This window comes from Cavia porcellus, unplaced genomic scaffold (genome assembly GCF_034190915.1).
Source record: "Cavia porcellus strain 051 isolate PalLab524CR breed Dunkin Hartley unplaced genomic scaffold, mCavPor4.1 scaffold_18, whole genome shotgun sequence".
Taxonomy (NCBI): domain Eukaryota; kingdom Metazoa; phylum Chordata; class Mammalia; order Rodentia; family Caviidae; genus Cavia; species Cavia porcellus.
This window is the reverse complement of record NW_026947501.1, coordinates 70,764,270-70,778,460: the sequence shown is the minus strand read 5'-3', so window position 1 is coordinate 70,778,460 and position 14,191 is coordinate 70,764,270. Positions and strand designations below refer to the sequence as shown.

Sequence of the window (14,191 nt, the reverse complement as noted above, 5' to 3'; positions counted from 1 at the left end):
CAGCACACGACTGCCACTGGGGCACTGGACACATCAGCCCAGGCTCCACTGGGACCGCAACAGAAAGGTGAGACGCTGCTGTGGACGCGGCCCCTGTCAGCACCCTCACCTGTCCTAAGACACTAGGGGAGGACCCGCCGCTTAGGACCCAGGAAACAGCACAGGCACCTGCAGGTCCCCAGCAGCCACACCAGCCCAGACGTAGGGAGGGATAAGGACTCTGCCCTGAGTTCGGGCACAGCCGCCAAGGCAGGCAGGGGGCAGGCAGGGCCGGGCCACCCACCCCGCCTCACACAGGGTGCTGCAGGCGTGCAGCCCAGCCCTAAGGCGCAGAGACGGTGTTACCTGGTGAAGAACTGACTGAGGGGTCCTAGCAGCCTTGCCTTCCTCCGCTCCTCCTCCGGGTCCTCCACACCGCCCGGCTGGGCCGCGTCGCTGGCTTCCCTGACGGAGCTCAGCGTGACGTCAGTGAACTGTGGGTCATCGTCATTCTCCAGGGTCACAATGGCACTGGAGCTGCTGGTGACCATGAGGTCCAGGATGTCCTCATTGCTGACAGACAGTGTGGTGGACAGCTCCGTGCCGAGGCTGGAGACACTGCACACTGAGACATCATCGCTGCGGCTCAGGGCCTTGGAGTTGGGGCTGTAGAGCTTCACCGAGTCGTAGCCTGTGCGGGGGAAGGTGGAGGACTTCCGCACGGCCTGTTCCCGCTCTGTGCCGCCGGGCACTGGGGGTGCACAGGATGGCAGCGGGCACGCACTCTGGAAGGCCCGCTCGGGGACCACCTCAGACTCCGACTGCTTCCGCTTCACGTGCACCGTGCTGCAGGGCACGGGCTCGGGGTTGCCGATCTCCAGCGTCGGGATGCCCGAGTCCACCGACTGGAGGCTGTCCCGGTCCTCCGGAGCACTGAGCTTCAGCTTGGGCCTGTACTCCGGTGCCGAGAGCGATCTGGGCACCCTGCTGCCCGAGTGCTGCACACCCTGGAGGGAGTCTCCCGGCCGGCTGTCCAGAATGCCCAGCAAGGCTACGCCATTGGTAGAGGACGAGAAGTTTCCATCAGTCATCTTGGTCCCAGGAGAAACTAAGGAGACACAGACAGGGGTTGGAGAAGGTGGATGGATACAGCCTGAGACCTGAGATCCTACCACATGACACACAGCTCGGGCTCTGCCAGCCCCTTGGGGAGAAGGCCTCACGGAGCCCTCCACACCACGCCTGCCTGAGGACCAGAGCAGGAGGTCACACGTGCCACCCCAAAGCCAACTGGCAGGCGAGGACTCAAACCAAGGGCCACGGCACTGACTTCTTTGCCACGTCGGCAGTCACCCCCGGCAGTCACAGCCCTGATCCTGGGCACAGCACTGGGAGCACAAGGACCTCGCTGGACCGAGATGGAGTCCACTGGAACACCGGTCCTATTTAGATAGGGGGAACTGTAATCTGGTCTGGAATGCCCAGAAGGCCACCTCAGCCCACAGCTCTCTGGGACATGGCCCTGCAGGGGGAAGGGAACATTTCTTCCAGTCTCTGCTTCCCAGGCACCTCCTCCGCCAGGCACTCCCACCCCAATGTTCCGTACACTCCGACCGTGGCCCCGTGACAGTACAGCCAAGTGACCACCGGCTGAAGCCTCTGAAACGGGGCATCCGGGAGGACTTCTTCCCTTGTTCTGTTATCTCAGGCATCTCCTCGCAGTGACACAGCATTGACGCATGCAGGGTAAGACGATAAGCAGGACATCTCTGTCACAGCGTGTGGGTTCCAAAGCCACAGACAGTCCCCAGCGGCTATGAACCGTGGAGAGCTTCACCGGACAGAAAAGCAGTGCAGTGAGCTCCACGTGCCATCACCAGTCACACAGCAGGGCCCATGGGAGCTGGCTTTACCCTCTGTAAGCAGTCACACCGGTCACCCCCTGACAGCTGCTGCCCTTTGCCCAGCAGAGACTGATGGGATGGGACATGCAGGGCTAGGCTCAGCAGGTTACTAGGGGGCCGCCCCAGGTGGGAGGGTCATAACCACCACGCAACAACAAAGCCCGAGACTTGGGGGAGGAGAGTCAAAAGCGCTGGTGCCCACACTGAGGGCCACATTCCAGCTGCTGGGGCTGCCCGCAGCTGACCTGCTGAGCTCCCAGCTGCCTGCCAGCCCCAGCGTGTGACAGGAGCCTTTCCTCCTCCCTCAACGCTTAAGAAATCTGACAGCACCCTGAGATCTAACCACAGCTGCACCAGGAACAGGCTCTGGACTCCACACTCGCCTGGGTTCCAAGACTGCCTGCCCAGGACCCCGAAGACCTCAGGGAAGTGCAGAGAGGGAGGGGGCGCCTGGCCCCAGGGGCACTTTGCTGCCATCAAACAGCCAGGAGTTACAGGCCTGTGTGTGGTGCATCTGGGCCTCCACCTCCAGGGTCAGTCCAGCCGGGGCTTTGGTTAAAGCACCAGAGAGGGGAGGGGGCAGCCACCCCCACCCCATGGAAGAAGCCCTTAGAAAGTGCGGCAAAGCAGACAGAATGAATCAAAAGACAGAATTCATTAACAGATTGAATCTCCATAAAAACCTGAAATATAAACCAGTGAGTGAGGCAGGATTATCTAATCCCGTATTGAATTAACTGATTATCAAATTTTCTGGGATGTTAGAACCACACTGTACTTTGCCCAAATAAAAATACAGACAAAATTAAAGAGTTTGATACAAAGCTGGGCGTGGTGGCACACATCTGTGATCCCAGGACCCAGGAGGCAGAGACAGGAGGGTCACTGGGAATGCAAGGCCAGCCAAGGTTACAAACTGAATTTAAGGCCAGCCTGAACTGTATAATGAGACCCTGTCTCAAAAAGCAAAGCAAAACACATAGGTTTGACACAAAAACAAAATTACAAAAGTATAGCCAAAAATAAATTGTCCAAGTGTGGCAGCACACCTGTAATCCCAGCACTCCAGAGGCTGAGGCAGGAGGATCGCTGTTCTAAGTCAGCTTAGGCTACAGAGCGAGATTCTGTCTCAAAAAACCGAAAACAAAAAAATAAGCAGTTTTGCTCCAAGAGTAGACAGGATCCTTACTGAGTCTACCTTTCCTAGGAAGACCAGCATCTGGGCAAAGAGAAGGCATCCACTGACATCTAGGGAACTAGAAAGCATTTCAGGGAAACAGTGGGACTCTACCCTGGCACCCAGAGGACCCCTGCTCCAAACTCAGCCAAAGCGAGCATATAGCCGGAGGAAGGAGGCCAGGGCTGAGCATCTCCTCCAGGGAGAAGCCAGGTGACCTTTGAGGCCTCTGCTGATCCCACCCCAGCCTAAGTCCCTTAAGCCCGGGAACAGGACATCAGTCTTCAAGGAAGTAAGAGGTGAAGAGTACTTCCGCCTGCAGCACACGCTAAGACCACTCCTTAATGACCAAAGCCGCCTGGCCCTTCCGCCTGGTGCCACTGGTGCCATAAAACCACAAGCTGGCCCCTTCCGCCGGCGCCCCACGAGCGGTGGCTGCACAAACAAGGCACGTGCTTCTGAGACCAGGCCGAGGGGTGGACTCTGGACGGTGGCCAGAGGCAGGTGGCCAGCCTCCAAGTCACACGCTTCAGAACCCAGCCCCAGCCTGAGCTGTCAGCTGAGCAGGCGCGAGGCTCCCTCCCACCCATTCAGACACCACACTCCACGTACCACCGGCCTCTGCTTGTCCACGTCCAGCTGACCTTCCTGGCTGGCCCCACAGGGCAGTCCCCCAGCAAGGCCTTCAGGACCCCGGGGCTCAAGAGAACGCTCCCTGCACCTTTCCCCAGACGCTAAAGGCTCCTTCCTTCTAGGAGCCTGTTGGCCAGGCCCCAAACAGTAGATTTTACAGCTGACCTCAGTTCTCACTGCTCGATTTCTACCCTGACCCAAACAAAGCCTGGCATCCACTGTTGCTGGGCTGTCACTGACCGCTAAATTCTTACTTACGAGCAGCTCTCAGGGACAGGCCCACCTGAGCACTCCTGCTGGGGCATGTTCCCAGAACAAGGTGATACTGCAGGCAGATGAAACCCTTAACCTCGGGCCTCCCGGCAATGTGTGCAGACAAGAGAGGCGAGCGGCTCCAGGACAGCCACCTGGGCCACACTGGAGCAACATGAGCATCGAGGCGCACGCAGGGCAGATGACAAGGAAGCTGGATTCCTGCCTCTACGCTTGTTTCCACTCCACGTCACCAACATTCCAGGGACGCTGTCTCCCTGCACCCCTGCAGCAGACCACGGCCAGGCAGCTTCAGGGGCTGTGGGGGCTCAGGCCTGTGCGGTGGACGGCCCTGTGGGGGAGGCACAGAGCTGGGGCCCAGCACACTCAGTCACCACTTGCTGACAAGAGAAAAACAGACAAGACATGAGGCGTGGATAAGGGAGACTGTTTTTGTTCCACCAGCAAGACCATCTGGATTCCACTGGCTTGTCCTAACCCAGCTCCACAGGAAGCACCAGGTGAATGGGCCTTTGGGCTGCAGCAGGCTTCCCCAGGGGCTCTGGGGGCCTAACCAGCTGCCAGCAGCAGGGGCTTGGCTGCGATCTGGACAGGGCTGTGGCACCCCGTAGAGCAGCAACCCCCCACAGGCTCTCCCTCTTAAAAAGCCAGCCAGGCCAGGATCTAGCTCAGGGGTGCAGTGCCTGACTGGCAAGCACGAGGTCCTAAGCACACCTCCTCGACCAGCCAGTATCTCTGACAGTCTTCACAGATGAAAGAAATTGGCCACTAAGCCCAAACCAAGTGGCTCAGTCATGGCCCCGTGGGAGAAAGCAAGCCCTCCCTGGCCAGTGGCTTCAGGGCATCCTGCTGCCAGCTACAGCTCCCTCTCCCTTTGGCCACTCTATCCCAACACATGTCCTGCCCTGGGTACTGAGGACGGCAGCCCCCTCACCATTCCCTCAGACCTGCAGAGCACCAGGCGCTCACCTGGCTGCTCGGCCTGCCTTCTGCATCCCCTTCCTTGGCGAGCCAGACACATGAGCCACAGCACCCATGTTTCCAGAGGGTGGGACCAGCCCATACCAGTGGCTATGGCCCCCTGCAGCAGCTCATTTCCACAGACCGAGCATGACCCGGGTTGCTATCCCATGCAGAGCCCCTCAACATCCTCTGAGCGAAGCCTATGCCACAGCATAGAGGAGGAAACTAAGGCACAAGGCCAGCCCAGGGTCTCCACTCCAGGTGGCAGGCCTGGGCTGGTCCCCATTCCAGGTGGCAAGGCTGGGCTGGTCCCCAGGTGTGTCTCTCCAAGGCTCCAGGAAGTACTGCTGCTCACAAGGCCTGAATGCAGACCTTGGGCCACTTCCTCCAGTCCTCACTGGATGGGACAGAAGCAGCCGGACACCACCCTTTAACAAACGGAGCCGGAAGCAATGACCTGCCAGGTCTCACAGACACGGCCAACACCACGTCCACACAGCCTCCTGGGGAAGTGACAGTGTCCTCCTGGGCAGTCACTCCACAAGCCCACACCTCACTGGAGCCCAGGACCATGGGAGACACAGCGAGACACGGGGGGGCCCGGAAGTGAGGTGCTAACCCCAACAAGGACTCCCTAGCCTGAGCAGTACCCCAAGTGTATGGCCGCTCTGCAGAGGGCTCCCAGCCTCCGCTGGGTCCCAGCAAGGCAGACAGGTCTCAGCTGCCTCCACATTAACAATTAACCAGGGCTGCTACCCCTGCCTTCCCAGCTCAGGTGACATGTCACCTGCACTCCAGGGTGACAGCCCCAGTCCCTGCCACCTGCACCCATCTCCCATGTCCACGGCCACACACAGGTGAGCACAATCCGGTGTGCGCCATGCAGGATGGGATGGCCAATCATAATGCAGCGTGCGCTCCATGAGAGTGGTTCTCACACATGCTGTGCTGCTCCATGGAATATCTAGGGCACTTCAGCGTGGAGAGTGCTGTGCATCCCTCCAAGGCAGGAAAACCACGAGCCCTAAACGAGAACACGTGGGTGACGCCGTCCACTGCACTCATCCTCACAGGGTTTTGTAATTCTTGGCTGCACCTCTGGCTCCAACAGGGAAGGCCAGATCAAAAAGTCCAAGGAAGGAAAACTCTAGACTCCATTAGAGGAGCAGGAAACACTCCACAGGAATGGCTCTTCAAGATAAAAGGAGCCCTCATTTTGTCTGAGCAGCTTCCAGGCTCCTCTGGAAGACAAACTGGGCAACCGGAACTTAGCATAATGCTGTATGGACAGGTTTTTGTTTTTTGTTTTTCATCCTTTTGAGACAGGGTCTCGCTACACAGTTTGGGATGATCTTGAACTCACTTTGTAGCCTAGGCTGGTCTCAAACTTGCAACGATTCTCCTGCCTCAGCCTCCTGACACAGCTGGTATTACAGGCATGCACCACTACGCTGGCTTGGAGGGGTTTTAAACATGAGAACCCTTCCAGCCAGCCAAAGGGGGTGTTAAACGGATACAGGACCCCAAAGACTCCTTCATAGCCCTAAGGAACAAATATTTCACTCACTCTGGCCACTGGTAGTTGCATTTAAAAGACATAAGGAATAGGGGCTGGGGATCTAGCTCAGTTCATAAGCCCCTGCCTGGCAAGCACGAGGTCATGAGTTCGATTCCTGGTACCAAAACGAAAAACAAACCAACAAACAAAAATCATATCTTAAAATGCAAGAGTGGTCTGAGAGTGTGGCATTTGCCTGTTGGCCAGCTACTCAGGAGGCCAAGGCAGGAGACACATGTCCAGGCCAGCCCAGGCACCTTGGCGAGGCCCAGTCACCTTGGCGAGGCCCAGTCTTGACACAAGGCATGCAGCTCAGCAGCAGAGTGCCATGGGTTCGGGCCCCAGCACTACCAAAAAAGAAAAGAAAAGGCGTAAGGCGTAAGTGGGACACTTTAAATTAAGGATTCTGAACAGATGGGAGTACTCTCTTCAAAAGGGCTTGGCTACACTTAGTGAATTACCAAATCCAGCCGCCTAAGTACCTGCAGAGTGAATGGGAGGCCAATTTAGAATTTTAGTTCTCAGCCAGGCATGGTGGTGCACACCTGCAATCCCAGCACTCAGGAGGCTGAGGCGGGAGGATCGGTACAAATTTGAGACCAGCCTGGGCTACAAAGTGAGCTAAGGCAGCCTGAACTGTAGTCAGACCTTGTTTCGCAATGACAAAAATAAGTAAATAAATAAGAATATAGACCCTAAACTTTGTGACCATCAATAAACTGAACACTCGGGCTGAGAATTTAGCTTATTGGCATAAGCACCTGCCTTGCAAGTGCACAGTCCTGAGTTTGATCCCCGGTACCAAAAAACTAAATAAATAAATAAAAATAACTGAACACTGAATAATGTTTACATTTTTTCTTAGATTTCAATTCCTTAAAATGAAATGAACAGGAAAAATAATGCAGGCTCCACAGTACAGGGCCTAGGTTCAAATACCAGCTGCTCCCCTCACCAGCTATGATGACCTAAGATTTATTTAACTTCCTTGTGCCTCAGTTTTCTTGTAGGAAAATGGGGACAATAATAGATGTAAGCTCACTTGGCAGGTGACAAGATTAGGGGCCGAATTCCACAGAAAGCCCTGGGCACCATCCTGGGCTCAGCTTAGTCCCCCACGTGGCTGGCACCACACAGGCATGGCTAACTCTGCCCCAGAGTTATCTTAGCAACGCATTTGCATAAGCAGTATCAGAAATAGCCACTCAGCACACAGGCCTCAAAGGGCAGCTCCTTCCTGTCACCCACATGGCCCTGCACACCTTCGGCACAGCACAGACCCTGGGAGGCCTTCCTGCGGCACTGTGAAGAACTCTAAACCACTTAGACCAAGGAACATCACTGATGATGAACCCTAGAACAAAGTTGGCCAGACAGAACATACCATGCATTTGCCCAAGTCCTCTCCTGGTGTGTTCTTTTTTTCTTTTTTGAGACAGGATCTCACTATGCAGTCAAGGCCGGACTTGAACTCACAAGGCTTCTCCTGCTTCAGCCTCCAGAGTGTGGGTCCAGTCATGCGCCAGCACGCTCCAGCATGCTGTATATTTATGACCACTTCAATGCAGCATGTCCAGCACACTGGGCACGCAGGCCCAGCACGTGAGCAAGGTCAGAAGCTCTAAGACACGTCACCTGGCCAATGTGTCCTCACTCTGAGAAGTCTTCCACAGAGGCCAGGAAGGATTGGAATTCGCCTCCTGGACAGTGGGAGTGGGGCCTAACACTATGACAATGCAGGGGCTAAAGCGACACCAGGCATTGGGGAGCTTGAGGACGAAGCGGGGAGGTAACTGAGGGCAGACTGGAGGATCTCAAGTTAAGGCCGCTCTGGGCTGGTCAGTGAATCTCAGAACAGCATGGGCTACATGGTGAGACCCTACCAAAAAAACGACAATCACCCAAACAGGAATCAAGCCCAGTTTGGTGCAAACTGGGCAATTAAACCAGTAAGAGCAAGGGGGGAGAGGAACCCAAACCCAACCTGACACCTGAGCTGGTCCCATAACCTGGGTGACAGGAAGTGTTCCAAGCCTGCTGTTGAGGACTAGCGGGTCAGTGCCCAGCAGGCAGCCCATTCTCCAGAAAAGCTGGCATGGGCCGCAGCTAGGTGCTAACATACTGCAGACTGGATGGGGGGCCAGTCGGGGGCTCCTTCCCCAACTGCTCTCAGTGCATGAAATAATCAAGGGGTTTCCAGGAGCCTCCAGCAAAGGCAAAGAGCACTTCATTCAAAAGCAACCAGGCACTGGGCTGGGGGTGCAGTTCAGAGGCCAGCTCTTCCCAGAAGGGAGAAACCAGGTTCCCGACCTGCCCATACCTAATGGAGAAGAGTACCCCACGCACACTTGTGGTCCCCCAAGAAGCTCACTGCAGGACCTCACTGGGACTGGAATCCGCAGGGCCACTCCTCCAGCGCCCCCCCCCCCCCGCTCCCGTGCCAGCAGCCACACGGTGGACACGACCCCGCAGGGCTGTCACACTCCTTCCGGAGACCAAGCAGAAGCCCTGGGCTGGCGGGAGTCGACCAGCGCGGCACTCCGGCCTCAGGTCTGCCCTGAGCAGAGGGGAGCTAGGCAAATGGGGTGCTGCGAAACAAGAAGTCCGAAATGGAAGGGGATGCTGTGGTCAGAGAACCCCGAGGAGGACAAGGGCCCAAAACAGATCCCAAAGTTCGGGGACTCTACTGGGGGAGGAACAGGGGACCCAAGGTACGGACGTTCGGGAATAAAGTGGGGGCAGGCGTGCGAAGATCCGAACACCGCCCCCCACGGGGTGCGCAGACGTCGGAGGCAGTAGAGGGTCGGAGAACCGGCGCCCAAGGTCGGAGCTCCGGGGAGGGGTTCCAGCGCCGCCCCTGGGTCCCCGAGCCCCGCACGCCAGGAGCCCCCCTCCGAGGGGAAAACTTTTCCGCAAGTTCCGGAAGAGAAGCGCGTCGTCACCGGGTCCCACCACAGGCTTCAAACGCCAGCCCCCACCCCAGGCCTGCCCGCACGGCGCCCCCAGCTCCCGCCGGGGGAGGCGGCAGGCGCCCCCAGGACCGGCCCCCGCGGCCGCGCGCCCCAGGCCTCCGCCCGCGGGAGCTGCAGCAGGTGGCAGCGCCCGCGCCCGCCCCCACGGCCTGGCCCTCCACCTGCCCCAGTACCGGAGTCAGCGCGGCTCCGACGCCATCCCCGGGCCTGCCGGCCTGCAGCCCCGGCCGCGCCAACCCGCAACTTGCGGGGCTGGGGACGCCACCGCTAGGCAGGCAGGGGACGGCGACAGGTGCGCGCGAGCGGCGCGCGGCCGACAGCAGCGCGCGGCAAGCCCCGCCCCTGCGCCAGGCCCCGCCTATCTGACACGCCCCCACGCAACCTGGTCACGCCCCCCATCGCCGGCGTCTACTCTTCCGCCCGAGCCGTCGTCCCCCGCGCAGTTCCGCGAAGCTAGGAACCCGGTCCCCGCCTGACTGTCTTTCTTGTGGCCCGTCCGCTCGAGCTTCTGGAGCGATGAGCCTGGCTCTCTGCTGTCTCTCAGGACAAGTAGAGTTGCGAGGAGAAATCCTGAGGGAGTCCTTGCCCCCGCAGAGCGGCCGTAGCCGCTTCACGGGGGCCCCTTACCTGTTCAGCTCCACCGGCGGCCATCTTGGAAGTGGGAAGCGGCCGGGCGGGGGAAGGGGCACGAACTGGCAGGCACCAGGCCTGGGGAGCCGAGCGGCGGAGCGCATCGATGGGGCGCCCCAGCCCCGCAGGTGGCAGGTGCGGGATGGACTGGCCCTGTGGTGATCCCCAGCCGGCCAAAGGGAGGCGATCTGTGTGGGGACCTGAGCTCAGGCCCTCGATGTACGGTACCGGAGGGGTGTTTTGGCACCCTCCTGCCTGGCCTTAATCTCTTAATCTGTTAAACGGGCTTTTCTGATGGCCTCGTTGCACTTTTTCCCAGCGCCTTGCTCTTAAGTTGGCAACTTGTCTGCACGTCAGTACCACTGGAGGGCTTTTAAAATGCCAAAGCTGCAGAGCCATTAAGCTGCAGTCAGTGCAGGTGAGCTTCTCAGTGGGCTGTGAAAGCTGAGTCACGCGCAGACCAGCCTGGCAAACACTGGCCTAGGATTTATGGGAATCGGATTTTGCTTCACCATGGCAAAAGCTCCAGAGACCATAACCAAAGCTGCTCTGCAGAGCCGGAAACGGACTCGGACTGTGGAAACCTGTCCAAGGCCTGGCGTCAGTCAGTAGCGAGGAGGGCGGCAGCAGATCCCGGTCTTGGAGAAAATGCGACCCCATGAGTGAGGTCGCGCGTAGCCATCTCTGCTGGCTGGTTATTGTTTCCTTCTAGAATGTGCTCACCCAACAGCTGGTTTATGTGCCTGGCAAATAGTAGACCCCTGAGTGTTTGTTAGATTGTCATTATGTTCCGGGGAATCACAGAGAAACCCTTAAGTGACCAGCGGCAGAGGCCAGGGTTTACACCGGAGAGGGAATCCCAGAAAGACTGGGCCTTGCTGAACGCGGAGGAGGTCTGGAAAGACCAGGGCTTGGAGAAAGAAGGGCCGTCATCTCTCACAGGAAGCATCTGGAATCATGAAGCGGAAAGGTTGTTGGTCTGTGCCCTGGTTCTTAGGAATGGGACAAGGACCCCCAAGCTTGGGTCTTTTCTCTGGCTCACAGCTCAATAACCCAGAACCTGTCCATTATAATGGTGGGAGGGTGTGGATTTTAAAAGGCAGTCTCACAAGGTGCCCACCTGTAATCCCACCAGGGAGGCTGAGGCAGGAGAGATCACTGAGTTCCTGAGCTGCATAGCAAGACCCTGGCTCAGAAAATAAAAAACTGAAATAAAAAGCAATGTCTTAGCAGGATACAGGGGAGCCCTCAGTGGTTCACCCTGAGCCCTCTGGTGGATTTTGGTAAGAAACAATCCCAGGTCTCCACTAACTCTCTGCATGCCCTCAGCTGGTTTTAAGCAGTAACACGGAAGCGGAGACTTCCTCATTCCAGCCTAACACGTTGTAATGGGATCAGTAGATCTGTTTGGATGGGGTTCAGTGCCATTCCCCAGCTGCCTTCCCAATTCTGAGTCTCCAGGTTTTAAAACCCGAGAAGAGACCTCTGTCTGCAGGTTTGCGCTTGGCGCCCCCTGGCTGTCTTTCTCATCCCGCCCATCCTCTCTCCCTTGGGCAGAACTGACCTCTGTCTTACCTTTGGTCGGCAGCACCCAGGATTCTACATAAAGCCTCATCACCAGCAGAATCTGACAAAATTGAGAACAGCACTCAACTGGCTATGTGGCCCGAGCGGTCACCTCGCCTCTCGGACCCTCGGTGCATACCTGCACCCTGACACAGAGAAAGCTGTCAAGGGCTCAGGGCCCTGCTTAGGTGCTGCCCAGGTTCCCAGGAGGCCGCCCACAGGTGGGATGGCTGTGAACTTCACTTGATGAAAACAGAAAGGATGCACTGGAGCCCCAAAATGTTGGGGTGTTCAGGAAGCCTCCCAACCCTCCACTTGCAGCTCTGCAAGCCACAGAGGACCTCCACCCACAGCATATGATGATCAAACAAAGTAACCCAACAACTTGCTTTGCAGTTTCTAGCTTGCATGGAGAACTCCTGGTGCCCCTCACCCACCCCAGCTATATCCCATATTGCAAGCCCATTGGCCAAAGCAAGGACAGACCCCACCCTGGGCCTCAGCCTGACCTCTACCTCCTTCGAGAGGAACAGAAATGCCCTGTGGGGATGGCCAGTATCCATGGAAACCATCCCTGAGGCCCTGTTGGATAGCAAGACACCTGGGTGACCACAAACCCACAACTCCTGTCCTCAGAGGACTCCTAGGACAGACAGATGTGGCATTTTGCAAACACAGCCTAGTCTTCTTACAAGGAACAAGGGAGATACAGACAGGTCCTCACCAGGGTATCAGGGTTAGCAGAACGGTAGAGATCATCAAGCCCAGCTCTGATAATCAGAGGGGAAATTGAGACCCAGAGAAGGCTGGGGAAAGGTCTGCAGTCAGGCAGGTGAGAGGTGGGTGCCCACAAAGGGCAGAGACCTAAGGATCCCATCACCCCCACCTCACCCGGGTTTGAGCTGCGGGCCAGGTGAATGGGTGCGTTCCACCCAGACCTGTGTCTGTACCAGAGCCCTCCCAGCTCCCTGGAGCTGTGCCAGCCACATGGCCTCCCACTATGACCCTCACCACCTGCCCAGCCCACTATCTCAAACCTTGTAGGTGAGAACACAGGTGCTTCGAGATGAGGCCCCTCTGCTGGGGGCCCAGCTCTGCCCTCATGGACTTGAGGCTCCTGCCTGGCTGCCAGCTCCCCTGGGCCTTGTTCAGAGCACCAGAGGCTCTGTCACCTTCCATCCAGGCCTCAGCCTGCCTATGGCCCATGCTTATGGGGGCGGCCTACAGCCCATTCTCTAAATTAACACCCCATGATCCCAGGCACTCAGACCCTGCAGGAAAATGGATCCTTTCTGTCCCCATCCCTGGGGTGTTAGCTGCTTCACCATGGAGACAGAAATGTTCATTTTTAGGACACAATGCTTGGATTATGGGTTTTTCCGGTTGGTTCTAGAAATTGAGCAGAATGAGAAGAAACCAAAGGCAGGAACAGCCAAGAGCTGGAGGTGAGGCTCGCAGCAGCTTGGCCCCCAGAAAACAGTGGAGGGCCCTGCCCCCTATCAGGCCCCTAAGCCAGCTGACAGGCAGCATCTGTCCAGCTCCCAGACAGTGCAGCCTTGGCCAGCATGCAGACTGGAAGCAGCAGATGGGTCCAGGAAGCATGGCTGTCACAGAGGACGAAAAAGGGGCATCATAACACATACAATCCCCTTGGCTCACATTTAAGAGACGTCCTTATAAAAGTTACCCTCGGGGCTGGGGATTTAGCTCAGCGGCATAAGCACCTGCCTTGCAAGCAGGCAGTCGTGAGTTCGATCCCCGGTACCGATAAAAAGGAAAAAGACAAAAAAAAAAAAAAAAAGTTACCCTCAAACCAGGGGGACTAATGTACTGGGTATTCAGCACAGAGCTTTTCCAACAGTAAAATGGACAGAAAGTCGCCATCCAATGATAAAGAAGAGTGGAGCCAGGTGTAGTGGAGCATCCCTGTGATCTTAGTGCTAAGGAGGCTGGGGCAGGAGGATCGCTTCATAGCCAACCTGGACTATAGAGCGAACTCAAGGTCAGCCCGAACTCCAAACTGCATCCTGAGAGCCTGTCTCAAAAAGAAAAACAACAATCAAAAGAGTAAGAGAGAAAGGTAACTGAGTGGGGTGACATACCTAATGCTCTGTGGCACCGTAAGGCTGACTACAATTGTGTTATTTCAAAATAGCTCAGAGGGAGAATTTTGAATGTGTCCAGCAAAAGCAGTGATGAGTATCTGCGGGAACAGCTACCCAGTTACTCCAAGGTGAGCACTCGTTACCCACCGCATACATGCACTGAAATATTATTGCAGCTAAGTTAGTTACATGTTATTTTATTTTAATTTGGCACCGGGAATCGAACTCAAGACCATACTCTTGCCAGGCACATGCCATGCCTCGGGGCCTGGTCCCAGCTAAGTTTGGCAGAAGCATTGCAGGCCAGCACACAGGGCTGGACCATCAGCACGAGAGGTAGCTGTGGTGAAGTTCCATCCACTGAAGGTCAGGCTTCAAGGAGAACAGGCCCAGCTGCAGCCACATCCCCTGGCCACTAACACAAGTGACGG

General features: G+C 56.9%; 2 protein-coding genes across 4 annotated transcripts in view; one reads left to right on the top strand and one right to left on the bottom strand.

Moving 5' to 3' along the window:
- The window catches only part of Tbc1d14 (TBC1 domain family member 14), a 62,876-nt gene extending 52,635 nt beyond the window's left edge, over window positions 1-10,241 (bottom strand). Inside the window, exons 1-2 of one of the 3 annotated variants that reach the window (XM_003461866.5) lie at window positions 10,087-10,241; window positions 346-1,087 (exon numbers count right to left, since the gene is read on the bottom strand). In XM_003461866.5, the coding sequence (XP_003461914.3) occupies window positions 346-1,070 (725 nt within the window). In that variant the 5' untranslated portion in view covers window positions 1,071-1,087; window positions 10,087-10,241. Of the gene's footprint in view, window positions 1-345; window positions 1,088-9,632; window positions 9,789-10,086 lie in introns of those variants that run through there. The other 2 variants (XM_063230219.1, XM_063230220.1) reach the window with 2 other exon arrangements.
- On the top strand, window positions 8,057-9,935 carry LOC134471466 (basic salivary proline-rich protein 2-like). The gene is made up of 3 exons (XM_063230354.1): window positions 8,057-8,098; window positions 8,935-9,037; window positions 9,271-9,935. Exons 1-3 carry the CDS (start codon window positions 8,057-8,059, stop codon window positions 9,933-9,935), a joined length of 810 nt encoding a protein of 269 aa, XP_063086424.1.
- Window positions 10,242-14,191: the final 3,950 nt, after the last annotated feature.

Coding starts and splice junctions, on each gene's coding strand:
- LOC134471466 (XM_063230354.1), top strand. CDS start 8,057: ATGTCCAGCACACTGGGCACGCAGGCCCAGCACGTGAGCAAG. Junction 8,099..8,934: donor AGGCCCAGCACGTGAGCAAG/GTCAGAAGCTCT, acceptor CCGTGCCAGCAG/CCACACGGTGGACACGACCC. Junction 9,038..9,270: donor GCGCGGCACTCCGGCCTCAG/GTCTGCCCTGAG, acceptor CGGGGTGCGCAG/ACGTCGGAGGCAGTAGAGGG.